Here is a 26494-nt window from a genome sequence, read left to right as displayed (position 1 = left end):
AGAACGAAGAAGTAAGGAGAATTCAGAAACAAATTACCTTTTTCCGAAGCGGAATTCGCCGATAAAACGAACAACACAAGTTCCCGAAGTCTAAAGCTGGCCGAATTTCGTAGATCTGAAGAAACTCGAAAACCACGATCGCCGGGAAAAGAAAAGAAGTTTGTTTAAAAGAGAGAGAAAGTAAAGTTTGAAGGAAGTTTAGCGCCTGGTATTTATAGAAAAGGGAAGCGTATCAACTTCCTTTCGACCCACGATCTCCACGACACAATACAACTCCCAACACTTGTCATCAATGCAAATCATCCCTTTTCAAAAAAAGAGAGGGAACTTTTGGTCTTCTGACAACTGGAAACCCACCCATTTAATTCTAAATGGACCGGGTCTGGGGGGCATGTTGTTTGGGCTCCCAATTGATTCTCAATTGGGCCACTAAGTCCAAAGCCCAATGGCTCTAAACAAACAGCATCAAACCTACCAATGGCTAGTCAGCCATCCATCAAGGCCCAAGGCCCAAAAGCAATAAATGACCTATGGGAATTTATTATGCAAACATTATAAATAGGCCGCCAAGGCTCACACCTCAAGGTACGTCCAATTTATCGCCTTAAGACTACTCTTCTAGAGAACTTCTCTCTAGAATCCGAGCATCGTTCTTACTTAGGCATCGGAGGGGCTTTCCTCGGAAACACCCCCGAGGCTAGTGACTTTGCTCTTGTGCAGGTGAATTCGGACTCTACTCATTCAAACAAGCAAGATCTTCAACACATACATAAGGGCCTTCATTCGAAGCCCATTGTTTCCATCTTTACAACACCGGAACAGTAGGAAAGACACGTACGTGCAAAAGTACGTTCTCCCTCACTAGTACATCTAGTAAAATAGAGCAATATGCTATTTTCATATATTTTCAATTTGAAAATGATGACACCTAATTGCTAATAAATAAATAAATTCCCAAAAATCCTATAATTTTATAACTGTTGATTAGTGTGGGAGTCTAGGAGATATGACTAACAGTAGAAGAAATTAGAATGACTTATTTGAAATTATGTCGTGGCGTGACACCAATCACTGCCCTAAAGTTGAATTTGCTCCCGCTACACATACAGACTTATGGCAATCGACCCCCAGCGTTACAAGACTCTTCATTTCCAGTGTGGACGGAGATGAAGATTGAGAACACCCTTAAGCAATGCCCAGAACAATGGTCGATTTTGTGTTTGTATTTGCGTAGAAGATGAAGAAGGCTTTCTTTCTTGTCTTTGGAAGAAGAATCAATTGCTTTTACATAGGCCGAAAAGATCAACCTGAATAGAAGGTTATTAATTGGTTCAAATGGAGGAAGCAATAAAGGAAATTTAACTTATAACGGTCAACAAATCAATTAGTTGAATTTACACAATCACTCCACTTACGCTCCAAAAAATGATGATTGGTAGAAAGAAAGACAATATTTTATCTACGTACACTTTAATTCTTTCGAAACAAACATAATTTGGAGTTTTTAACATAGATCGAAGGGGGTAAATTAACCTCCAACAATTAATAGGTCCAAATCAATAATATCCTATCCAGGAGTAGGAGAGACTATGACCATATACAAGTCAAGAGGATAGAATATCGCGTAGTACGTGATAGAGTTATAGTATATCTTAGCTACGTATTATAAGATAAAAGTCCCTACGACGTTTTATCCTTCAGGGCAACTACATTATCCTCACAAAGTCCAACAATATTTCTTCACAAAACTAATCTAATATATATATATAAAGGGGAGTTTTTTCAAGAGTAATGAGAGCGTCCACATAGGATTGCCACGTCATCACATATTATTAAATTATTAACTAATTAAATAAATAATATGAGAGTCTTGCGATGATTGATTACTTAATACGATAAAGATAGATTAATAAATAATATGGGAGTCTTACCATGATTGACTACTTAATACGATAAAGATAAATTTCACAAACTTTTTTTTATCTTTGTGTATATATATACATATTAAAAATCTCAACCCTCACATTAAAAATCTCAACCCTCACCAAATTGTACGGAGGCTTCATTGTATGTGCTTCATTCCATCGCAAGAATATGATGTTGCATGGCGTTGGGTGAGGATGAGGTTGATGATCAATCTTCATCCTTTTCTTTACAGTTGGATTCCAATTTTTTTTATTTTGTTGTCATAATTTTACTTTGATTTTTATTGTTTATTTGTCGTCAATTACTCCGTACATTTATTCTTTATTTCGTTCCAGAAATACGGGACACCCGATGGTCACGGACTCACGGTGTACCGCATAATTGTTTATGTTGCATAGAAAATAATTTTTACGTGGTTCATTGGTTATTCATTGTTTATGTTAATTTTGTACAAGCATAATTGTTTTTGTTCTATCGGTTTATGTGTGTTCATTTAATACTACTTCGTATACCTACTGGATATTGATATATATATATATATATATATATATATATATATATATATATATATATATATATATATATATATATATATATATATATATATATATATCTTTGTATTCCAAATCATACCTCATCAACACAGTTTAATTTAGAGCTAAATAGTGATTAATAAAATAAATAAATTAAGTGTTATCTCGGGCATAATTTATGCTTCTTATACGGCACAACGAACTACAATTTAGATGTCAAAATTAAACCTAACATAGAATATACAACGATAAACGTTAACACAATCGGGGTTGCAAGCCCACGTTTTATTTGGTTGAATTAAACTAAACTTAATGTACTACTTGAAATTGAAATAAAGTCCAAAAAACCTTACTCCGTACCAAAAATAGGAAAAAAGAAAGTAAAGAAAAACAAAGTAATTCACAAGACTAGCTATTTTAAAGTAATGATCACTATCGTAGTTTGAAGAGTATTAGCAATGAATACCACGTTATAGAATTTTAGATAAAGAAATCTTTTTCGGTTTATAATAGAGTTTTATTTTCTTTAAACCTATGATATTTGGATTAATTCATATCATAATAAAATTCTACTTGCATTAAACCTATATTTTTTCTGGTTATAAATATACGAGAGTATTATAAAACTATGCTCCTCTTTTATAAATAAGTGCTATATTATATTTGTTTTTCCTTTCACCCATAGTTATTATGATTTGATTACTCCGTACGTTTATGTTTCAGAAATATTTCGTTGATTCGAGCCATTAATTCAAGCAGAAACGATTGAAAAATAAAAGTACGTGTTTCAAGAAAAATAAAAAGAGATAATTAAAGACTTGATAAAAGATAATAAGAGATAAATTTTGATTAAGTTTCAGAAATATTTCGTTGATTCGAGCCATTAATTCAAGCAGAAACGATTGAAAAATAAAAGTACGTGTTTCAAGAAAAATAAAAAGAGATAATTAAAGACTTGATAAAAGATAATAAGAGATAAATTTTGAAAATTTTTAATAGATAAACAAAGACCCGTTAAAACTGTCATACTAATTGATTATTAAAAAAAAAAAAAATCAATATTCTAACTATCATTTAAAGGTGAAAAAAAAAATCTCATAAAAAAATGAATTTAACCCGTGCATCGCACGGGCTTTAAATCTAGTTGGTAATATATGGATGAGTCCACCGGACTTTATATAGATATTGAAATAACTGGTCGCAAATCATGAGTAGGTTATCCTTAACGATCTTAAGCTCTGTTTGATAGGGCGTAAAACGTTTTCATGAAAAACGATTATACCCTTTTCAATTATTTTACGTTGTTTGGTTGGGTAAGGGATGGAAAACAATTTTTCATGACTCCCTCAAATGTGGAAAACCCTTTTCCATTTGAAAGGGAGGGAAACCACTTTTCCTTCTTTCCTCCTTACCCCCCTCTCCTTTCTTCCCCTCAATCTTCACCATCTTCTCTCATTTTCCTTTAAGGTACCGAACAAAGGAAAACTAGTTTGGAATTGTATTTTCCCTTGAAAAATATTTTCCATGGAAAACCGTTTAACAATGAAAATGTTTTACGCCTTACGAAAAGGAGCCTTAAACTAACTTCGTACTGATCATAAAAGTTGTGTCCTCAACGATCCGATCATAAAACTAAACTTTGATATCTTAAAAGTTATCCAGTTGCGCGCGCGTCCAAATTTATCCTCCAATCTATCATGTGTGATATAAGTATATAACTAGTTATTGCCCCGGACGATGCCCCAGATAGTACATTGTGTGTTGATATTAATTTTTTTTTCATTTAAAATGAATTTAGCGCAATTTTTATTAACATACATAAATATTGATTAACAAATTTATAATTAGTTACCTAAAATTTGTTAGATTCAAGTTACTTTTGTAGATGTTGTATGACTTTTTATTAAGATTTAGTTTACTTGATTGGTATAAAACTTTAATTTTTCTAGTAGGTTACTTGATTGGTACTCCGTATAAAATTTTATTTTTTTAAATTTACTTATGAACATAAGAAATTTCTTAATGTATCAATTATTACAAATTGAGACACAAAAAAGATATATTTTTGAAAAAACACAGAACTGGCTAATTAGCTAAAGAAGTAGTGTAACAAATAATTTTTTTAACGTATGACCTGAGTAATTAAGAAAAAATAAGTATAAACTTTATACTGCGTAATAGGTTGTTATTCAAATATATATTGGCATTAAAGTTTTAATATTTATAAGAATGATTTTTGTCCTTTTTCAATACTTAATTTAGAGTCATATGTTATATCATTGTAGAGATGGTTAAAACTTTACATTATGAATGAGAGGTCATGAGTTCGAACATTGATAACATTTTTTTGATAATAAAATTGAGTATTACATGTGTGCGCATGACATGGCACATCGTCATTTCACTTGCCAAATCACAATGACACTTGGCAACGTGACATTCCTTGCCTTAGAGATTTAATAATAGTATAGATTAGCACAAATTCTTATTTACAAAGGGTGTACAATAAATATTGTACACCGGAGTAAAAGTTAACTCAAAATGTTTAAAGTTAAGCTTATATATGTAAATGTTATCTAATTTTTGGTGATAAATTTTTTCATTTCAATAAAAACATATTTCTTCGAAACCACTAATAATGTATAAAATTAATAATTTAATCATTTCTATCAACATTTTTTTACTAATATGAAAGTTAATCAAAACTAGGTTAAAGTTACGAAAAAATGGGTAAAAGTTATCTTGGTTTACAATAAATTTATTGTACACCTTGTGCGCGCAAGACCTTTTGTACACAAATTCTTATTTACAATGGGTGTACAATAAATATTGTACACCGGAGTAAAAGTTAACTCAAAATGCTTAAAAGTTAAGCATATATATGTAAAAGTTATCTATTTTTAAGTGATAAATTTTTTCATTTTAGTAAAACTTATTTCTTCAAAATCACTAATAATGTATAAAATTAATAATTTAACCTTTTAAAATATTAATCTATCAATTTTTTTTTTACTAATATAAAAGTTAAGCAAAACTAAGTTAAAGTTACAAAAAAAATAGTTAAAGTTATCTTGGTGTACAATAAATTTATTGTACACCTTGTGCGCGCAAGACCTTTTGATAGATTAGTACTTGGGTTAATAATTGTCCGTAAACAATTAATAGTCACGTATCAAACAATTGTTGTGGCAATTCATAATACTCAAATATCATTTCTATCTATTATAGTGGGGCTTAATATTTACCGTCCAATATTACACAAAATCCCCCTATTTATTTACTCATATACATTTTTATATGTATCTTTTTCGTTTACTTTCTTTGACCTCTAACCTTCCCACCATATTTCCAACTACCACCACCTCCGGCCGCCACCTCCGTGCCACCGCATATTGTTACATATACGAGTCTACCGGCGGAATCTCGACGACTTCACAAGAAGGTTTTTTTTACCGGAAAAAAATTCAAAGACTTATGCATTTTAAGTTTGTAACATGGTACAGACTTATAAATTTTAAGCTTGTACCATGATACAAACTTATGAATTTTGACCTTCGACTATGGTATATACTTATGAATTTTAAGCTCATACCATGGCATGAGCTTAAACTTCATAAGTTTATACCATGGTCGAAGCACAAAATTCATAAGTCTCAAAAAAAAAAAATTCGGGAAATTAATTCAAATTCAACAACAAATTAAACTCTTAAATAACATCGACTTATGCATATTAAGGTCACACCATGGTGTAGACTTAGGCTTCGTTCTATTCGACTTATTTTTAATGAACTTATATTACCTGAACTTATCTAAACTTAACTGAACTTATCTGAATTTATTTTATCTGAAATCAACTTAATTTTGTGTGAAAATGTTTGAAAAAACTTATTTGTGTGTGAAAATGTCTGAAAAAAACTTATTTTTTTCTGAACTTTTATGAACTTATTTTATCTGAAACAAGTCAAAATAAGTCTAATAGAACAGAGCCTAATGCATTTAAAGCTCCTGCTGTTGTACACATTTTAATACCGACCCTTAACAAGGGTATGCGGTAGGTCAAAAGTCCTAAAATAACAAAGTGTCCGTGATTAAGTCAAGCCCAGTCAAGGTATAAACCCAAGAGCAAGAGTGAAGTGGCCCAACAAGAAAAGGCCCAATAGAAAAGCGAAGCCCAGAAGCGGCAAAAGTCAACGCCAGTTACATGAAGATTTGAATTTAGGAAAGGGCCAAGGTTAACGTACGTTCCACGATCGCTCTCTCTCTCTCTCTCTCTCTCTCTCTCTCTCTCTCTCTCTCTCTCTCTCTCTCTCTCTCTGTTCAAGCAGTTATGGGTTTAAACCCTCGTTCTCTTGCAAATCGCCACTAGCCGTCTTCATAAAGGGTATAAATACATTTAGAAACAACAATCAAAAAACAATCATCAACACACAAACAAAGCATTTTTTAATTTCTTAGCTATCCGTAACTTTTAGCCTTAGCGCTTAGTGTAGCCCTAGGCTTCGTAGCCTAGTAGTAGCGTAGCAATAATTCGTTGAGGTTCCTCTCATGTATTGAAGCATTTCCGACGATTTAAGTTGTGAATTTTCTAAGCATTCAACCATGGAGGTACATCTCTTCATGAATTAATGTTTGTCCAATTTTTCATTACATATCAATCAATGATATTTACTTAAACTTTGCGTGCTATTTCATTTATGCCTTTCATTTCCCATTCACTTTATCATAAAAAGTTCTTGCATTTAGTAATTTCCTATAAATTACTCGTCCACGAGCAAGACCTCTATATAATAAGGTCGGTCGTAATTTAAGGGTAGTACCCGACCCCTAGACACCTTTATTCGCCCTACATGATAAGGTGTTATTGCTTGTTTGCGTACAACGTCAATACTTGTCATGGTACGAGCTTAAAATTCATAAGTCTATAACATGGTCGAACCTCAAAATTCATAAGTGTGTATCATGATACACACTTAAAATTCATAAGTTTGTACCATGGTATAAGCATAAATTTCATAAGTCTGTGAATTATTTTCCGGACAAACAAAAAAACAAACAGATGGAGGTCTTTTCTCCGGACAAATGTGTGGCAATTGGTGGTGGTTGGTTGGTGAAGCGTCGGTGGAAGTCTTTTCACCAATAATGGGAGAGGTGAAAGTGGGGGGAGAGAGAAATAGAAAGTTGGGATAAGGGTATTAACGTAAAATAATGAGGCGGCTTTAGCGCTCCACATTTTATATTGTAATCTAATATATATAATTAATTCGGGCATATTTGTTGAATTACAAGAGCGTACTCACCTAGTAAATTATTTGAATTCGACCAATGAGAAAAGAGATTTTCAGTTTATTTTAGAATTAAAAAGTTCGGCCGCCATGCACACAAGTAAAAATGTTTACAAGTTAGATAGATGATTTTGAATAAATTTAAAATGTACGTAATATTTATCTTTTTTGATATGCGATAACTTTAGTTAAATATAAATTTCGAGTAACATGAATATATTTATTATTTATACTTTTATTAAAAGTATAAATGACTTTTTGTTAGAAAGGATCTTTCATAAGAGTGTTTTTGTAAGAAATGACCTTTTATAAGCAAAGTGGTGATTTGGGACCTTAAATGTAATTTTCTTTGTTGACTAGGACCTTTGGCCGGATTATGGGAGCTGACCCAACTTTCAGGCGTTGACTCTGACACGTAACCACCGGCAACTGACTCAAATATTAAGGGTAAAAAAAAGGAAATTCAATTTCCCTCCAAAACACTAACTGGCTTCATTAACCAAAAAAATATCCAATTTATTTTCTCTCTCCTCTGGCTTCATTAGCAAAAGAAGCTTAACCTCCATATTCTCCCCACCACCACCATTGGATCCTTCACACAGACGGTGGAGCTTAGAAGGGTGCGCACAATAGGGTTAACACGATTTAGGGAGAGAGAAAAAAATATTGTGTTTTTTTTTTTTTGAGGTTCAAAATGGACTCAGTTAGTGTTTCGGAGGGAAATTGGGAATATATAATTTTTTTCATCCTTAATAGTGCTACGTGTTAGTTGCCGGTGGCTACGTGGCAAAGTCAATGCCTGAAAGTTGGGTCAACTCCCATAATCCGGCCAAAGGTCCTAGTTAACAAAAAATATTTACATTTAAGGTCCCAAGTCACCACTTTGCTTATAAAATGTCCTTTCTCACAAAAACACTCTTATAAAAGGCCCTTTCTAACAAAAAGTCCATGTATTTTCTTTCATATAAGGTTATAGTTCTTTAGCTAGTATTTGTGTTCTTTGGATGCATAATGCACATTGTATATCTTTGTCCACCCTCTAAATTGCTATAGTTCTATAATCCGACATTTGGTAATGTACAGGGGCGGAACCAGAAACTATATATAGGGGGGCCGAAACTTAACTTATAATTCTTTTAACAATGAAAAACACAAATAAAATTAAAAAAACAAGTATAAAAGTGAGGGAGTCAAGATTCGAAACTTATACCTCCAACAACCTCTATTTTTCAAGGTGAAACAACCACTTGACTTATATGAGACATGTGCTATTCTAGTACATATTTAATATTTAAACATATCATGGAGGCCATAGCCCCACCAACCCCCCTAATTTCGCCCCTGGTAATGTGATTTCCTTAAATATCTACTTTGTATATGTTTTGATATAGGTTATTTATTAACAAGAAGATTGGAATAATATAAAAGTAAACAAAACAAATTAAGTGCAATCATCAAGTGTGCCTTTTCAACTCTTTCTTGTCCTTTTTTCTTCAAATAAAATACAATTTGTTATAGGTTACAAAGTATAATTTGTCTATGTCAAAAAAAAAAAAGTATAGTTAGTCCTAGTTATTCGATACATCAGATTACATACATGAGATTGTACATAACTTGTTAGCAACATATTAGTTTTTTTTGAACCTTGTATTGCTAATTAAACAATTAAAATAATAGTGATCCAAGATAACACTTTGACATGTATTCGTATCCCACACGAGCAAGGAGTAACCAAGTCCGGGTAAATAAAGAGTAGTAATTATTGTATTTTGCAATTACAAAACAACCATCATATTTTATATTAAGTGGACTCAAAGTCAATTTACTAATTTCCCTCAAAATAGTTAATTAGAATAACTAAATACAAACTTTTGTAAAAGACGGTCTTACAGGAAAGACCGCCTTGTTGTCAACTAGACTGCCACACAAGCTGCCATGTAAATTGCTGACGTCAGCATCAATAAAAATATATATATAACATTTTTATGATTTATTTTCATTTTCACTTTCATTTCTTTCAAAGATTTTCTCTCTCTTCCTCCTTCATTAGATTAGGGTTTTGCAGCAGATTAGGGTTTTCCATTTTCTCTTCGCCGCTGTCGTTTATCATTTGCCACCAGCAACTTCTCTTCGTCGTCGTTGAGCATTCGCCGCCATAAACTTCTCACTGCCGTCGTTGCTCTCCTCTGGTACTCATCTCCTCTGAATATCTTCACTTTCTTCATTTTTTTCGGTAAACCTAAGTTGTTGATGATTTCGAAACCGTAAAAGTGGTGGCGGTGGCGGTCATAGAGAAAAGTTAGGCTTGACGGCGGCGACAGGAGAACATCGGTGAAGGAAGGAGGAGAGCCGCGGGGATTAGGGGCGGCGATTTACATCGTAATTTGATGTTTGAGCAGCGACAAGTTTTGGTGGTGGAGCCGCTGCCGCTGGCGAAGAGATCTTGGAACAAGTTCAAGCGCGACTCTTGAGGTTTTTGTTTCGTTTTGATTGAATTGATTAGGTTTTCCAATCTCCTCTTTTTATTTAGGTTTTTTCGATTTTGATTAGCGATTAGGTTTTTGTTTTGATCGAATGCTTGTTGATTCCACAACGCCGTGAAGGGGGCTGGGCTTTTGATTCATCAACACCTGATTCATCGACGACGGCCGCAGAACCATAATTTGTTCTCGCTCCTCTACTCTGATGCTGCCATTGTTTATTCGCGTGGTGGCCATTGTCGGTGGTGGCGGCCGTTGTGTTTCACAGCCGCGAGGAGAGAAAGCGCTGCCTGTTGCTGGGTGCAAAAATAGCAAAGAAATATAATTTAATTTCCAAGTTTGTATTGTAAATGTAAACAATTGTATTCATTTATATTAGTCAGCATTAAATTGGTTTTAGTTAAGAATAATTTCATTTTAGTTACATTTTTGTTATATTTAGTTAAGAGTATTTTCGTTTTAGTTAAAAATAATTTCGTTTTAGCTATAATTAAATTCGTATTAGTTTGAAATAATTAGTTCGGAATTTTGATGTTTTAGTTAAGATTTTTTAAGTTTTAGTTACGATTTTCTTGGTTTTAGTTAAGGTTCTTTGAGTTTTAGTTACGTACTTTTTAGTTTCAATTCAGGGCTTTAGTTACAATTTTATGGGGTTTAGTTACGATTTTATGAGTTTTAGTATAGCAATATAACCAATTATCTAAGCAATATAATCAATTAGTTAAGCACGAGAACCAATTAGTGAAGCATGAGAACCAATTAGTGAAGCACCGGAAGCAGTTGGTTATGCACTGGAACTAATTAGTTAACCACCGAAATCAATTAGTTAAGTCTAAAAATCAATTAGTTATGCAACGAAACCAATTGTTTAAGCGTTGAACCAATTAGTTAAGCATAGGAACTAATTAGTTAAGATTTTATGAATTTTAGTTAATAATAAGTTTGTTTAAAAATAATAACTATTCGACTCATAAGTTTAACTATTTGTCTTTATATCTTAACTATTTTGTTATTCAAGTAGTTATGATTTTATGACTTTTAGTTATGTTTTACACTAGTTAGTTAGTACTAAAAATGTCGAAGAAAAAAAATTTCGAAAAAAATTTTAAGCCTTATATCCAATTAGTTAAGCTTGAAATCCAATTAGTTAAGCCAGAAGTCTAATTAGTTAAGCTAAAAGGGCAATTAGTTAAGGCTGGAAAAAAAAATTGAAAATTTTTTTTGAAAAAAAAAATTGAAAAAAAAATGAAAAAAAAAATGTTGAAAACGAGACGTCAGCATGACGTCAACGTGCTCCACATGGCTGCCAACAAGGCGTTCTTTCCTGTGAGGCGGTCTCACACAAAAGTTTCTCATAACTAAAATATTAACTAGATTTTTTACACCAAAAAAAAAAAACTAAATTTATATCTATACTATATATTAAAAAGCGTTTATATTACGGTGTATCCTCTACGTGGCACTCTGCTAAAGAATTTTTACTATTATTTCTTTGAAAAGAGAAGCTTTAAAAAAAGTTACTCCGTAATTAAAACATGTTGAAAGTTTTCAAAAACCGATTACTACTCCGGTGTATAATTAATTTATTGTACAACAAGTGCGTGTAAGCTAGACCTTTTGTCAGATTCGTCTTAAACTTTTCCGTGGCCTTGTGTAGATTCAAAACTTGGGCCCCAAAATATAAATATATGATTTACGATAAATATATACTCTAAGTTCGATCACCAAAAAAACTAATATAGTAATATATAACGTGGGCTTTCTTGGTTTTGGGTCCCATAAAATAAGGGGTCATGTGCAGTAGGGTTGTATGCACTCCCTTAAATAGAGGTGTGCCTTTTGTACAATCATAAGTTTCTACAGTAATTAACTTAATTAGTTTAAGTATGTCTCGATCGACAGCTGAATGTCTTATCTATCGTTTATGTGGCGAAAGAAGGAATTTGAATCTTAGTTTTAAGATTTAAACTCATACGTTTAAATTAAGAGATAAGTGATTGCCTAATTGACTGGACATGTTTGGACTTTGGAGTACTAATATGTAATGACAAAAAATTAAAACAAAATAATAACTTTGACTGTATTAGTAAAATATACGAAGTGAATACTATTAAAATGTAGTAAAGACATTGTATCAATCATTTCTATATTAAAATATTACTTGTGTTCTAAAAATAATATGAAATACTACTTCATTGGAAAATCAAAGGTCCTTTAACTATAAATATAGATATGCATATTATTGAACTAGAAACATTATATTTTTATGAAAATTATGTTAAATATACACATCATCGTTAATGTAACAATCAAACTCCATAATAAGTTGGCGGTAGAGTAAAGATATTTTTTTCTTACGTACCATGGTAAAGAGGTTATGGATTGGGGTTACACTGCACGCACCATGTCCAGCACACCCACTAACCTGCTCCAAATCCTTAAATATTTTATTGTACATGTTCAGTATTTTCTTGATTCCATAACACGTGTAATATCCAAAATGTTATGTCAAAATGATCAAAAGTAGATTTGGTACGTAGTCCTTAATAAGTGTCACTTTTCGAGATTTTACTTTGATTATTCATATCAATATATTTAGAGAATTTTTAAAAAAAACTTAGGGGATACTATTTTATATTGTTATTTCTTTAATACGAAACAGTTGGTATATGTTAGTATTAATTTTACTTTGTATGAATAGAATATGTTATGAACGACTAAATTAAAGTCAAAATTGGTGCTCGGGAAGTGAAATCAATTGTTATTTCAGAATGGAAAGAGCAAACAATTCTTAAAAACTTGAAAAAAAAAAGTTTCTAAGGTTTATGGTAAGAATGGAAAGAGCAAACAATTCGTACATGTCACAAGTACTTTGAAACAGGGGAGAAGGTTTAAAAAGGCAACAATTGGCATAACTTATTCCTTTAAACAACGGTTAAATATAATATATGATGTGTTATTCTATATACTTAGTTAAAAACTTAAATTGAGAAAGATAACATGCAGTTCAATGCAATTTACTAATTTTAGAGGTACATTATTACATACTTCGTATAACAATCTCAATATCTATCGACCTATACAATATATAGGTTTAATATTTTTATAATATATGTGCAGTATTCGTATAGTATATGTGCAATATGTGTAACACATAAATATATGTTCAATACAAGTTGTTAGATATCTTCCACCAAAAAAGTAACATATTACGCCAAGGTCGCCGGCCCATTTATTTAGATATATTATGCAACATTTATACGTAAATGTTTTTCTAATGTTGGGGTTTGCCCACCTAGACCCACCCCTAGATCCGCTTAGTGTGTCTATTGCTAATGAATTGTGCTTTACATACTTTTACTTTGAAAATGGGTGTTAAGTTGTTAACCAATTCATTGTCTTCCGCTAACTTTGTCCATGGAAATGTCATACAATCCTCTATACAAGTAGTGTAGAAAGGTATGTTCCCCCTAATTTAAATCCAACGATTTTGTACATTGGTGTTACACAACTTATGCCTTGTGGTATTCCTAAACATCTTTAAATACGTGTTGTTCATTTGTTGTAGCATAAAGGTTTGTCTCAACCACAACACTTTCTAGTTTCCTTAAGCTTATTTTAGTTTCAATATATTACTAAATTCTATATACTACGTAATACGAAGTACTTGTAATACTATATATATATATATATTGGTGGATCTGAAAATTGGGGAAGGGAAAGCCATCAGCATTGCACTGAATAAGAGCAACTTGTACGTAACTGGTTAGCTGGATGAAATTGCTGTTTAGAGCACACTTTTTTTCGGATGAGGGTAATCATGCCATCACGACCATTTTCCCCCAAGCAAAGGGTAACCAAAACCGGATAAATATGAATTATAAAAGTTGATATAATGATTTGAGGAAAAAGGCTGGTATTGTTAAAAGTAAACTTAGCCTAGGTATCCAAGCAGTGATGAAGCTCATCAGCCTAGTCTACGGAAAGGAACGTAATGTGAAGAATGAGGCTAAGCTAATGTTAGTGGTTGTCGAAATGGTCTCGGAAGAAAAAACTTCAAATACATGGAGAACATGATCCTCACGAACTTTGACCAATTTCACAACCCTGATCCAAAGGAATTGAATTTGGTGGTCAATTGGAAAACAGTGAGCAAAAGTATCAAGAATTCCAAGAATGGAATTATTTTCTCCACCGCTAGGTTTAGTAGACGCCAAGGGAAAGCCTTGGGTGATTTCATCAGTTAAAGACATATCAATTGAAATGGGCCTTCTAAAATATGAAGTTAATTACTTTTTATGTAGTGTGTTTCGTGCATAAGCTTTCTTAAATTCAAGAATAAAGAATAGTATCATGAACGTGTGTGTTGTGGTAGCAGTGATGATTTTTCGGATGCGGGTAATCATGCCATCACGACCCTTTCCCCCAAGCAAAGGGTAACCGAAACCGGATAAATATGAATTACTAAATTTCATATGATGAGTTGAGGTAAAAGGCTGGTATTGTTGAAAGTAAACTTAGCCTAGGTATCCAACCACTGATGAAGCTCATCAACCTAGTCTACGAAAAGGAACTTAATGTGAAGAATGAGGCTAAGCTAATGCTAATGGTTGTCTAAATGGTCTCGGAAGCAACACGCTTCAAATACATGGAGAACATGATCCTCACAAACTTTGACCAATTTTACAACCCTGATCCGAAGGCATTGAAATTGGTGGTCCTTGTGAGGTTTTGTCAGCTCATACGTTATAAAGGAAAGATTATTATATACTTCGTATAAGTCTTCGCTTGGCTTTTCCCTCGAAAAGAATAAGTAAAATTAATAAATAAAACTTATTCCGTATATTTTTAATATTTTATAAGTTTATGTAGTTAAAGATATTGTTTGTCAAATTTGTGAATTGGCAAGTGTGTCTAGCTCACACAACTCTTTTTCACCAAGCAAAGGAAACAAGAATTCCAGGAATGGAATCATTTCTCCACCACAAGCCTTTGATGATATCCTTTGTGAAAGACATATCAAATGAAACAAAAGGCCTTGTTCATCCGCTGTTTAATAACTTTATTGTATATCGGGGTAGTTTTTATTTAGCTTTTGATAACTTTTAACTTATTTTGATCAACTTTTTATAATATGAAATAAATAAATCACTAAAAACAAATAGCTTTTACATTATATCGGGGTAATTTTGAAGAATTTTTAGGTAACTTTACATTTTTCTAATGATCAAATGGATTCTGAATATCGAGAAAAGGTCCCACAATTAATTTCATGGTCTAAGATCCTTCTTATAAAGGAGAAAGTAAATATCTATCACTATTACAGACAAGCAAATATATCTTTAACACAAAAAATTTGTAAATACATTAAAATTTTATGCCATACTCTCATGGTTGTTAAACTCCCGATCCGGATCTTACTAACCAAAAACACTTCACCAGTCCGGATTTTAGGCAAGATCTTAATATGTATAGGATCGTATGATCCCACCTGAATAAATTTTTGGAGAGGTATGATCTTAATACGATCCTCGATCTGATCCAGCATACATTGATATTTCGAAATATTAAATTATTTTTACATTTATATTACTAAATAAATCATATTCACATGCCATTAAAAAGTACATGCTATATTACTGTACAAATAATAAAAAAAGTAAAATAAATTTGTATAATTTTTTAAGTTAAGGGGGTGTTTTGTTATGAGAGGTTTGAAGGAAAAAGATGTTTTTTAGGTGAATTAGAGGTTTGATCTTTTGAAAAAGTTAATTGGATTTGTTTGGTTATGAGAAGTTTGGAAGAGAGTTTGCAAAAAAAGGTTAATTCTCAAAAAGCTCAACATAAGAGCTTTTTGCAATTAGAGGTTTGAGAAAATGAATGTAAAATGACTACTTTGTCCTGATAATATTGCCTAAAATTACAAAACTTACCAATCGTAGCACCCTACATTATTTCCTTCAACCCATTTACTACTCCTTGTTGTAATAAACTTTATATTAGTACTTTGAAGCACTTAATTAAAATTATTTCAATCATGCTTGTAATATCATTACTAATATTTCTCTATTTGCATATAAATAATTTATGTATTTAAAATTTTAAATTAAAATATTTTTTAAAAAAAGATTTGTTTTTGTTTTTTGATTTTTTTAAGGGAAAATAAATTTATTTTATTTATTCTATGTTTGTTTAAAAAAATAAGAGGAGATAATTAACATAATACTCCCTCCGTCTCTTAATACTCGCACCGCTTTCCTTTTCGGACCGTCCCTTAATACTTGCACCGCTTCTATAAATGGATATTTATACCAATATTATATTATTTCTCACACTTACTTACTAACCCCACCTACACCCCTATTCCCTACAAAAACACCATTTAAAAATTCAAACACCACTCACCACTCCCCACCTCTTACACATTTCCCACTAATTATATTAAAAAAATATTCCATTATCAACTAACACCCATTAAGTTAAGTCAATTCAAATGTCTTAAACTCCGCACCGGTCAAACCGGTGCGAGTATTAAGGGACAGAGGGAGTAAACTATTTGTCTAATATTAAATAAGAAACAAAGTACTTTATATATGTATCAATATCCTTAATGATCATTTTACGTATTCAACAACTAACAACTAACAACTTAATTTACCAAACACTTTTACACAAGCAGTTAATTCAACCAGCTAGTCAAATCAACTAGTCCAAACAACTAACATCTAACAGCTAGTCAAACCAGCTAAAAACTCCTAACCAAAAAGGGCCTAGGATTTGAAATTGATCATAACTAAAATATTAGTTTCAATAACTTAGCTTGTATACTCTGTACATCTTATCATTTGCACTTGAAACTATATAAGTATCCAACTTAATGAGATAAAAATTGTATTAAAGTATTAAGAATATTTGCAATGCATGATTTTACATTGCATTAAAGCAATATAAATATTATTTCTAATGTTTAGTAGTATCTTATAACCCTACGATCCGATTTTACTCAACTCATCGATCCAGAGTTGGAGCCGATCCTAACAACCTAAGATACTCTTTTGTCCTACTCTTTTTAATTAATATTTGTATGATTATTTTTTACATTGTTTTATGGATAACGTTAAGTAATAAAACCATAACCATCGTAACAACAATTGTTAGTTAGATATGTACTTCGTATATAATAAAACCATACCTTTGTAACAACACTTGTTAATTGTTATATATATATATATATGCTCCATCTTACTTGGATATTGAAGACTGGTTGTTATATGGATGGAGAACATATTAATAGATTATGTAAATAATCTTAATTATGTATATTGTAATATTGTGCTAACTATATTTGTCAATCATTGATTTTGTAAGATACGCCGGTATACGGCCCTAGGGCTTTAGCCTCCTCTAGGGTTTAGTCTTGTATACTTGTATATATATTTGATACTCACGTAATAAAGAGATCAAGCAATTATCCCTACTTTCATGGTATCAGTTGCTTAGGTTAACCTAAATATCTCCCTCCTTTTCTTTGCCCTAGCCATTTCCTTCTCCTTCTCTTCTTTCTCCATGGCTGATCGCATCCATCCCTTTCTGTCAGTAACATTAAGACTTTCATCCCCGTCATCTTGGAAATGGAATCGTCCCAGTATGCGTCGTGGGCCGAATTGTTCAAAATCATGTTAGGGCCTTTTTTTCTCTCGACCATATCCTTCCATCCGACCCTGCTATTGCTGAGGGAGAGGCGTCGGTCACCGAAGATAAAGCTTTGTGGACAAGAATTGATGCCATTGTCCTGCAATGGATCTATGGGATGATCTCCAATGACCTTCTCCATACGATTATTGAACCTAACTCTACGACGCAACAAGCTTGGGAACGTTTGCGGGATATTTTTCAAGACAACAAGAACTCCCGGGCTGTCCATCTCGAGCACCAGTTCTCGAACCTTGCCATGGACGACTTCCCTAATGCTCGTGCTTACTGCCAGAAGCTCAAGATGATCGCTGATCAGTTGGCGAATGTGGGTGCTCCTGTATCGAATCATGGTCTTGTCCTTCGCCTTATTGCAGGCCTTCCAACCTTATACCGTAGCCTGGTCACGCAAATTCACAATAAGGATCCTTTTCCATTGTTCTCCACTGCGTGCTCCATGCTTAGGTTAGAGGATTCCACCCTATCGGACATCGCCGCCCTCGAGGCCCAGGCGGCTATGGTCGTGATTGATGAACCTGTAGGTGAGCCGAATCACAACCAACCGAATGGAAATGATGGGCGCAATAATCAAAACAACAATAGAGGACGACGTAGCGGTGGCCGTGGCCACGAGGGCACCGGAGGCCGAGGTAGGGGCGGCGGCGGTCGAGGCTCTGGCCAGAATCAACCTCACAATGCGGGTTGGTTTCCGGCCACCGCAACAACAGTGACAGCCCCATCACTCTTATGGTCCATGGATGTAGCCTTGGGCCACTCCCCCTTGCCCTTATCCATCTTCTAGTTGGGCTTGTCCACAAGGCCCATCTCATCAGCAACAAGGAGTGCTTGGGCCAAGACCTCAACAGGCCCACGTGGTTGGAAATGATGCACGCTCTTGCACTCAATCCTCCGGATGCAAATTGGTACATGGACACCGGTGCCACTTCCCATATGACTTCTAATCAAGGTACTCTCTCGTCTTATTTTAATTTGAGCAATAATCGTAATATAATTGTTGGTGATGGTCATTCAATTCCAATTCGTGGGTATGGTCATGCATCTCTTTCCTCTCCTAATCCACCCTTGTCTTTACAAAATGTCCTCCATGCACCTCACCTCATCAAAAACTTGGTTTCCGTTCGTAAGTTTACTAATGATAACTCAGTTTCTGTTGAATTTGATCCTTTTGGGTTTCTGTGAAGGATTATCAGACGGGGACGCATCTCATGAGATGTGATAGCACCGGCGACCTCTATCCCATCACCAACACCTTCACCAACCGCACCACCTCACCATCTACTTTTGCTGCTATCTCATCCACCTTGTGGCATGAACGCTTGGGACATCCCGGCGCTCTTATTTTAGACTCTCATAGAAATAATAATTACATTCAATGTAATAGACTTTTTCGTAATTCAGTTTGTCATTCTTGTGTGTTGGGAAAACATATTCGATTACCGTTTGATGCTTCCACCTCTTCTACTATTATGCCTTTTGACATTGTTCACAGAGATCTTTGGACATCCCCTATTTTGAGCTCTGTGAGCCATCGTTATTATATGCTCATTATTGATGATTATTCTAAGTTTATGTGGACTTTTCCTATTAGCAATAAATCTCAGGTGCATGCTATGTTTTTGTCTTTTCGAGCTTATATTCGTACTCAATTTGAACGTGACATTAAATGTTTTCAATGTGACAACGGGCGGGAATTTGACAATGGCTTATTTAGGAAATTTTGTGACATGAATGGTATGATTTTTTGGTTTTCATGTCCCCATACTTCTTCCCAAAATGGTAAAGCCAAACGAAAAATTTGTACTACCAATAACATTATACGAACTCTACTCATTCATGCCTCCCTACCCGCATCATTTTGGCACCATGCTCTTCAAATGGCTACGTACCTTCTAAACATTCTTCCATCTAAGCTCCTAGACTACCAATCTCCAGTCAAAATCCTATACCAAAAAGATCCGTCCTACTCTCGTCTTAAGGTTTTTGGGTGTTTATGCTATCCACTTTTTCCTTCTACCACCATTAATAAATTACAGGCTCGTTCCACCCCGTGTGTCTTTTTGGGCTATCCATCGAATCATAGGGGATATACGTGTTATGATATGTCCAATAATAAAATAATCATTAGCCGGCATGTAATCTTCGATGAAAATACTTTTCCGTTTGCAAAAATAAACACACCCATACCTCAATCATATGATTTCTTGCTAGACGGTTTACTTCCCAACTCCCCTCACTTGGAAGAGCAGCCCACGGCCCATTCCAAATCTCCCTCCGTTGACTCTGGGCAGAATAGGTTGTTGGTGGACCACGGGCCTGTTCAATCAGCCGCGGCCCAACAACAACCTACCCAGGCCAGCATGTCCCACTCGCCATCTGCAGCCCAATCCTCACCAACTTCCCCTCCTCTCTCACCTGGAACTCAGCATCTCCCTGGCCTAGTTTCTCAGGCCCAACTCCGCATCATGTCATCAGTTCTGGACCAGGCCCAATCGGTCCTACCTCCCACTTCAACACGCCAGACTCCCTCCCCTAATCTGGCCCAGTCAGCATCACCCCATTCCCCTTCACCTCAAATGACTACCCGGGCCCAACATGGGATTTTTAAGCCCAAAAGGCTCTTTAATCTTCATACTTCCGTCACGAGGTCTCCCTTACCCCGTAACCTGGTGAGTGCTTTGTGTGACCCGAATTGGAAAATGGCTATGCATGATGAATATGATGCTCTTATTAGAAATAAGACGTGGGAGTTAGTGACCCGTCTTATTGGTGATTTTGAGAGGCACAAAGCACGTCTTGTTGGTGATGGCAGGTCTCAACAGGTTGACATTAATTGTGGAGAAATTTTTAGCCCGGTGGTCAAACCGGCTACAATCCGCATAGTTTCGAGTATTTCTTTGTCTAGGCATTGGCGTATTCATTAGTTGGATGTAAAGAATGCTTTCTTACATGGTGAGCTAAAAGAGACGGTGTACATGCACCAACCATTGGGGTTTCGTGACTCCACCCATCCGGATTATGTATGTCTCTTGAAAAAGTCATTATATGGTCTTAAGCAGGCTCCTCGCGCGTGGTACAAAAGATTTGCTGATTTTGTAGCCACCATTGGCTTCACTCACAGTGTTTCAGATCATTCTTTATTTGTTTATCATCGTGGTTCGGATATGGCATATTTGTTGTTATATGTGGATGACATTATTTTGACAGCTTCTTCTGATTCTCTCAAGCAGTCTATCATGTCTCTCCTCAGTTCGGAGTTTGCTATGAAGGACTTGGGTCTCAGTTACTTCTTGGATATTGCTGTCACCAGGCACGATGGGGGCCTCTTCCTATCTCAACGGAAGTACGCAGAGGAGATCATTGAGCGTGCTAATATGTCCTCGTGTAGACCATCAGCGACCCCAATGGATACTAAGGCCAAATTGGCGGCTGATTCGGGTTCACCCATTTCTGATCCTTCCCATTTTCGTAGTCTTGCAGGTGCGCTGCAATATCTTACTTTTACCCGGTCTGACATTTCATATGCAGTTCAACAAATTTGTCTCCATATGCATGAGCCACGGGAGGATTACGTGAGTGCGCTAAAGTGCATTATTTGCTATATACAGGGCACAATCTCATTTGGCTTGCATCTATTCCCCTCCTCTGTAGCGAAACTTGTTTCATACACCGATGCAGACTGGGGCGGTTGCCCGGACACACGACGTTCAACGTCCGGTTATTGTGTTTTTCTTGGTGAAAACTTGATTTCGTGGTCCTCAAAACGCCAACCTACCCTTTTCCTGTCTAGTGCCGAAGCTGAGTATCGCGTTGTTGCGAATGTGGTTTCTGAGTCATGTTGGATTCACAACTTGCTTTTAGAGTTACATTGTCCGGTGTCTCGGGCTACATTGGTTCACTGTGATAATATTAGTGCGATTTATCTTCCGGGTAATCCGGTACAACATCAACGCACTAAACATATTGAAATGGACATTCATTTTGTATGTGAGAAGGTTGCACGCGGCCAGGTTCGTGTGTTACACGTCCCGTCCCGTTATCAGATTGCTGACATCTTCACTAAAGGGCTTCCGCGCGTTCTCTTTGATGATTTCCGGGACAGTCTCAGCGTACGCCAACCTCCCGCTACGACTGCGGGGGTGTAATATATTATGTATATTGTAATATTGTGCTAACTATATTTGTCAAGCATTGATTTTGTAAGATACGCTGGTATACGACGCTAGTATACGGCCCTAGGGCTTTAGCCTCCTCTAGGGTTTAGTCTTGTATACTTGTATATATATTTGATACTCACGTAATAAAGAGATCAAGCAATTATCCCTACTTTCACATATAAATACAATCGGTTGTATTTTATGGATGGTAGAACCGTAGAACCAATGTTATTTGTTTGCCTATATGCAATGGTTGTACAACAAAGATACTCTATGACGCATTATTAAAGAATAAATAAAGACTATACATTTCTTAAATTTCCGGTTCTAAAAGTTGCCCGGATAATAAAAATGCATAAATACACAATAATTCCTATAAACAAAGGCCATGAAAAGCCCAATAATTACTCCAAGACAAACATAAACAAGTTGGAAGCCTAATTAACTTGGCCCCAAATTCTGAAAAAAAATGATACTCTTTCCGTCCCTTTTTATTTTTTCACGGAAGAAACTTATTTAACTCAAAAGGACCCTTATTCACCAAAAATATTTGGACATTAATTATAAACCTACACTTATTTAAACCCATGCTTACGGTGAGCCATTGTAAAATCGTGTAATCCTACTGACACTGAGTATTCATTAAGATTAACCTCTTGAGTCTTGATTATGAGCTCAATAACACAATAGTAGGAGTACGTAGTACGTAGACACGTAATATTAGACATTGAGTTAAATACATTCGTCTTGTCCGATCCGAACCAATTGAGCTTAAATCGATTCAAATTTTGAAATGTGGGAGGACGGAGGTGCCATCAAGTCCTTTTCCTAAGAAGTATGCATAATATTCTTTCACTGTGATCTCACGGTATTTTTGAGGATTTTCATCTGTTACCAATTCTTCGATGGGCCTGAATCTTGTAGATGACTCTTGAAATAATGTGCTGAAAAAGGATGCCACTGATACTCTTGGTCCTTTATGATTAGCTAGTACTCTGTGTTCCACACTTTTAAATCTGTCATTTGTAACCAACTGAAAAAATAACGAGAATGTCAACATAAATATATATAAGGATTACCCTTTTACAATAAAAAGTAAAATTAAAGTCAGACTTTGATTGAATGTTGATTCTCCATCAAATTGACTCATTAAAGTTACGAAATGTCCGGGCTTTTAACCCAATCCAAGCTGAAGAAACTTATTCAATGGTCACAGCTAACCGCTTTTGGTCCCAAGGGAGAATTAATTAGGAATATTTTTGATAGGAGATCAGAGTATTTTTCCTTGGAGATGGAAAATTCGTCCCCCGGGTTTTATCAATTTGCATTTTATAACGTAACACTTTTTCCTTTAAACGAAACTTACGGCTGTGGATATCAAGTCAAGTATACGAACTCAGAATTATGGGTGTATTCAATACTCCCAAATGAAAAGGGAATTGATCCATGGTTGGTAATAATTTGTCCTCTAAAAAGGGAAATATTGAATGAATTGATCGCAGCCGGGCGAGGGGAAACTTTCACGTCCGGCTTTAAAGGGGGGAGATCCTATAGGATACCTAAGAAAACGAATTTGTCCATTTTTCGGTGATATTGTAATCATCGTTGATGAACAGGAAGAATATACGGTGGAATTTGTGCTTGTGGAAATTATCGAGTAATCGGAGATGCAAAAGAAGACCCAAAATTTTGTGAACAATGCGGAGTCGAATTTGTTGATTCTCGAGCAGTGGGAGGGGGACCAGACCCTGACCGCGTCCCCGAAAACGGCCTTCTTTTTTTCAACCTATTTTTAAACAACTCGACAAAAAAATTGAGTTTTTTTTATTTCAAACTCCTTTTTATACCTATATTTGTTTGGATTATTAAGGCTGTTAAATTAATTATCTTTTTATTTATTTGATTCAATCTAACATTTACCTGTAAATGGTCCCCTATATTAATCACTAAAGCTCCAGGAATAGGAGGAACATCAACCCAATGATTTTGATGAAGAACTTGGAGACCACCAATTTGGTCTTGCAACAAAATAGTTAAGAAATCAATATCGGCATGCTTTGAGGTACCCATTGTCAATTTGGGTTGTGGACAAGCTGGATAATAATGACCTGAAACGTTTAACCCTTGAGCACAACCAATGTCATATAAATGACTTTGTTTTAACCCAAGTGCCTCTGATAATAGCCCAAACAACATTATTCCAAGCTTCATCACTTGCCCTGAGTACTCCATTAGTATCTCCCTACATTTCCGTAATTAAAATTTATTTTCTCTGATAGGAATTAATAGTTAAAAAAGAATTATCATATTTTGTAAAATATAGTTACAAAATATGGTTTATACACTCGGGTGCACAATGCTCACTGTGCACCCTGTTTTACAAAGAACATATAGTTCAAATACAAAGAACATATTGTTCATACCCAAAGAACATATAGCCAATGAACATATAGTTCAAATCCATAGAACATATAGTTTAAATATTTCACTAGTACATGTACATTGAAATCGTTCTCAATGTTCATTAGATTTTCAATAAATATTCAACAGGGTGCACAATGAGCACTGTGCACCCGGGTGTATAATCCAAATTGCGATATAGTTATGCATGTATGGTTTATGAATTTAAATTTCTTATACTTCATCCGTTCATCTGTTCCACAAACACCGTAACATTTCTTATAGGCGTCACGTAGGTTATGCGTCATCATAATATTTTCACTATCAATGCAATATTTTTACTATAAAAATATATATATATAAGGTAATCGATATAAAAAATGAAACAAAATAGAATATTAAGATTTTTCTAACTTTTTTTTTTAACATTTATTATAGGAATGTCATGTTTTAAAAAAAAGTAGAAGATAAGGAGGGGATCAAATATGGGAAGAGCGACAAACCTGCAAGAGGGAGGTAATTCATCAAGACGCGGAGGATTAGGAGCCATCATACAACTAAAAGAGTCTCTCCAGTTAGCTGCAGGTCCAGTATAGAGATCAACATTGCTGTGATAAACGAACTTATCATTGACAAAGTCTCTTGTATAATAACATTTCTTCACCTCATTATCTAGCTCAAAAAACCCCCTTACCCCTTTTATCATATCTTCCAAAACCATATTCGGAATTCCATGGTTCGTTACTTGGAAAAAACCCCATTTCTCTGACGCCTCCCGAATCTCCTCAACAACCTTCTTCCTATGCTCTAAATCATTCTCGCTCTCGCGGAGATCAATAATCGGAAAAAGAAACCTATCATCATCATCATCAATGTCGGTTATTTTTGGAGGTAGATGTAGTTTAGAAATTGGGTGAATGAAGATAGAGGGAATTGTTGTGACACCAGCATCAACAATTCCCTTAACTCCTAATTTTGTTTCGTCAAATGCTCTTAATTCTGCCTCTCTATCACTCTTAGTGGACATCATTGATCTGTTTTTTTTCTTCTAAGATTGCTTATTAATAATTGAAGTAAAATGACACCTATATACTGTATACAAGAGGTAGGCAACGTTTTCATCCATCTCTTAAATTACGTAATTTTGCTTATTTTGCATTACAGGGTCATTGCTTCAATCACTTACTAAACCCTTTAGAGTTAAGAGGTCTATGTGTTCAGTTTGGACCACATGAATGTTAATGCTGTTTTGATCAAGAAATTAAAACAACCAGTTTGGTTTCCTAGCCGAAATAGGCAAACAACATAAACAAAACGCAACTTAATCTGACGTTCATTTCTTTCACTTATTTTTACTAATATTATTTGAAAATGTATCATATTGCCAAAATTAATTAACAGGTCACCAAGAAGCAAGAACACTTAAATTTCAGGATTAAAATATTAATACTAAAAATCAACATGGTCACTTAAAATCGAATTATTGGTGTCGACTGCGAATCTGCGATCGAATTATTAGATTTATTACTTTCAAATCTATCACCGGGAAAGAAGGGCCGCGGGGAAAATAACTGACATCTTTTAGGTCATTTATAATAAAAACTTTTATAAAAGACGGTCTTACAGGAAAGACCACCTTATTATTGAATTGGGTTTCAAATTTTCGCGGGTTAACACACGCGGGTACGGGTCATGGGTTTTAATTTTCGGATCTAATAAAGAAGCTGCTTTTCACCACATTTGAAAACCCATTCGTTTCTCTCTCTCCCCAACGAGTGTCTGCCTCCCCCTCTCTCTCTCCTAAACAACCTTCTTCTTTCTCTCTCCTCAAACCCTAATTTCCCGGCTGTGAGGCACAACCACGGATAGGTAGGTCACGATTTGCTACGCCGATCTCTTCCAAACCGCCGCCTCCTCTCTCCTCCGATGCCTGGTATGGCGGCGCTGAAGATTCGGCGATGGCTTAGTGGTGGCTTGTGGTGGCATGGTGGCATGTTATTCGTCGT

At 34.8% G+C, this 26494-nt stretch overlaps 2 protein-coding genes across 2 annotated transcripts; one reads left to right on the top strand and one right to left on the bottom strand.

Annotated features, from left to right (window-relative positions):
- The first annotated feature begins 14839 nt into the window (after nt 1-14839).
- LOC110801480 (uncharacterized) lies at nt 14840-18715 on the top strand. The gene is made up of 2 exons (XM_022006848.2): nt 14840-14949; nt 17905-18715. Exons 1-2 carry the CDS (start codon nt 14840-14842, stop codon nt 18713-18715), a joined length of 921 nt encoding a protein of 306 aa, XP_021862540.2.
- Nucleotides 18716-22355: 3640 nt separating this feature from the next.
- On the bottom strand, nt 22356-26019 carry LOC110801471 (1-aminocyclopropane-1-carboxylate oxidase homolog 1). The gene is made up of 3 exons (XM_056838757.1): nt 24992-26019; nt 24009-24330; nt 22356-23121 (listed from the first exon to the last, which is right to left on the bottom strand). Exons 1-3 carry the CDS (start codon nt 25516-25518, stop codon nt 22870-22872), a joined length of 1101 nt encoding a protein of 366 aa, XP_056694735.1. The 5' UTR covers nt 25519-26019; the 3' UTR covers nt 22356-22869.
- Between the last annotated feature and the right edge of the window lie 475 nt (nt 26020-26494).

This window comes from Spinacia oleracea, chromosome 3 (genome assembly GCF_020520425.1).
Source record: "Spinacia oleracea cultivar Varoflay chromosome 3, BTI_SOV_V1, whole genome shotgun sequence".
NCBI lineage: Eukaryota > Viridiplantae > Streptophyta > Magnoliopsida > Caryophyllales > Amaranthaceae > Spinacia > Spinacia oleracea.
The sequence above is the reverse complement of the archived record's forward strand: the minus strand, read 5'-3'. Positions and strand labels throughout refer to the sequence as shown.

Coding starts and splice junctions, on each gene's coding strand:
- LOC110801471 (XM_056838757.1), bottom strand. CDS start 25,518: ATGATGTCCACTAAGAGTGATAGAGAGGCAGAATTAAGAGCATTTGAC. Junction 24,331..24,991: donor GAATTACCTCCCTCTTGCAG/GTTTGTCGCTCT, acceptor ACGGAAATGTAG/GGAGATACTAATGGAGTACT. Junction 23,122..24,008: donor ATATAGGGGACCATTTACAG/GTAAATGTTAGA, acceptor TTATTTTTTCAG/TTGGTTACAAATGACAGATT.
- LOC110801480 (XM_022006848.2), top strand. CDS start 14,840: ATGGTCTCGGAAGCAACACGCTTCAAATACATGGAGAACATGATCCTC. Junction 14,950..17,904: donor AAATTGGTGGTCCTTGTGAG/GTTTTGTCAGCT, acceptor AAATCATGTTAG/GGCCTTTTTTTCTCTCGACC.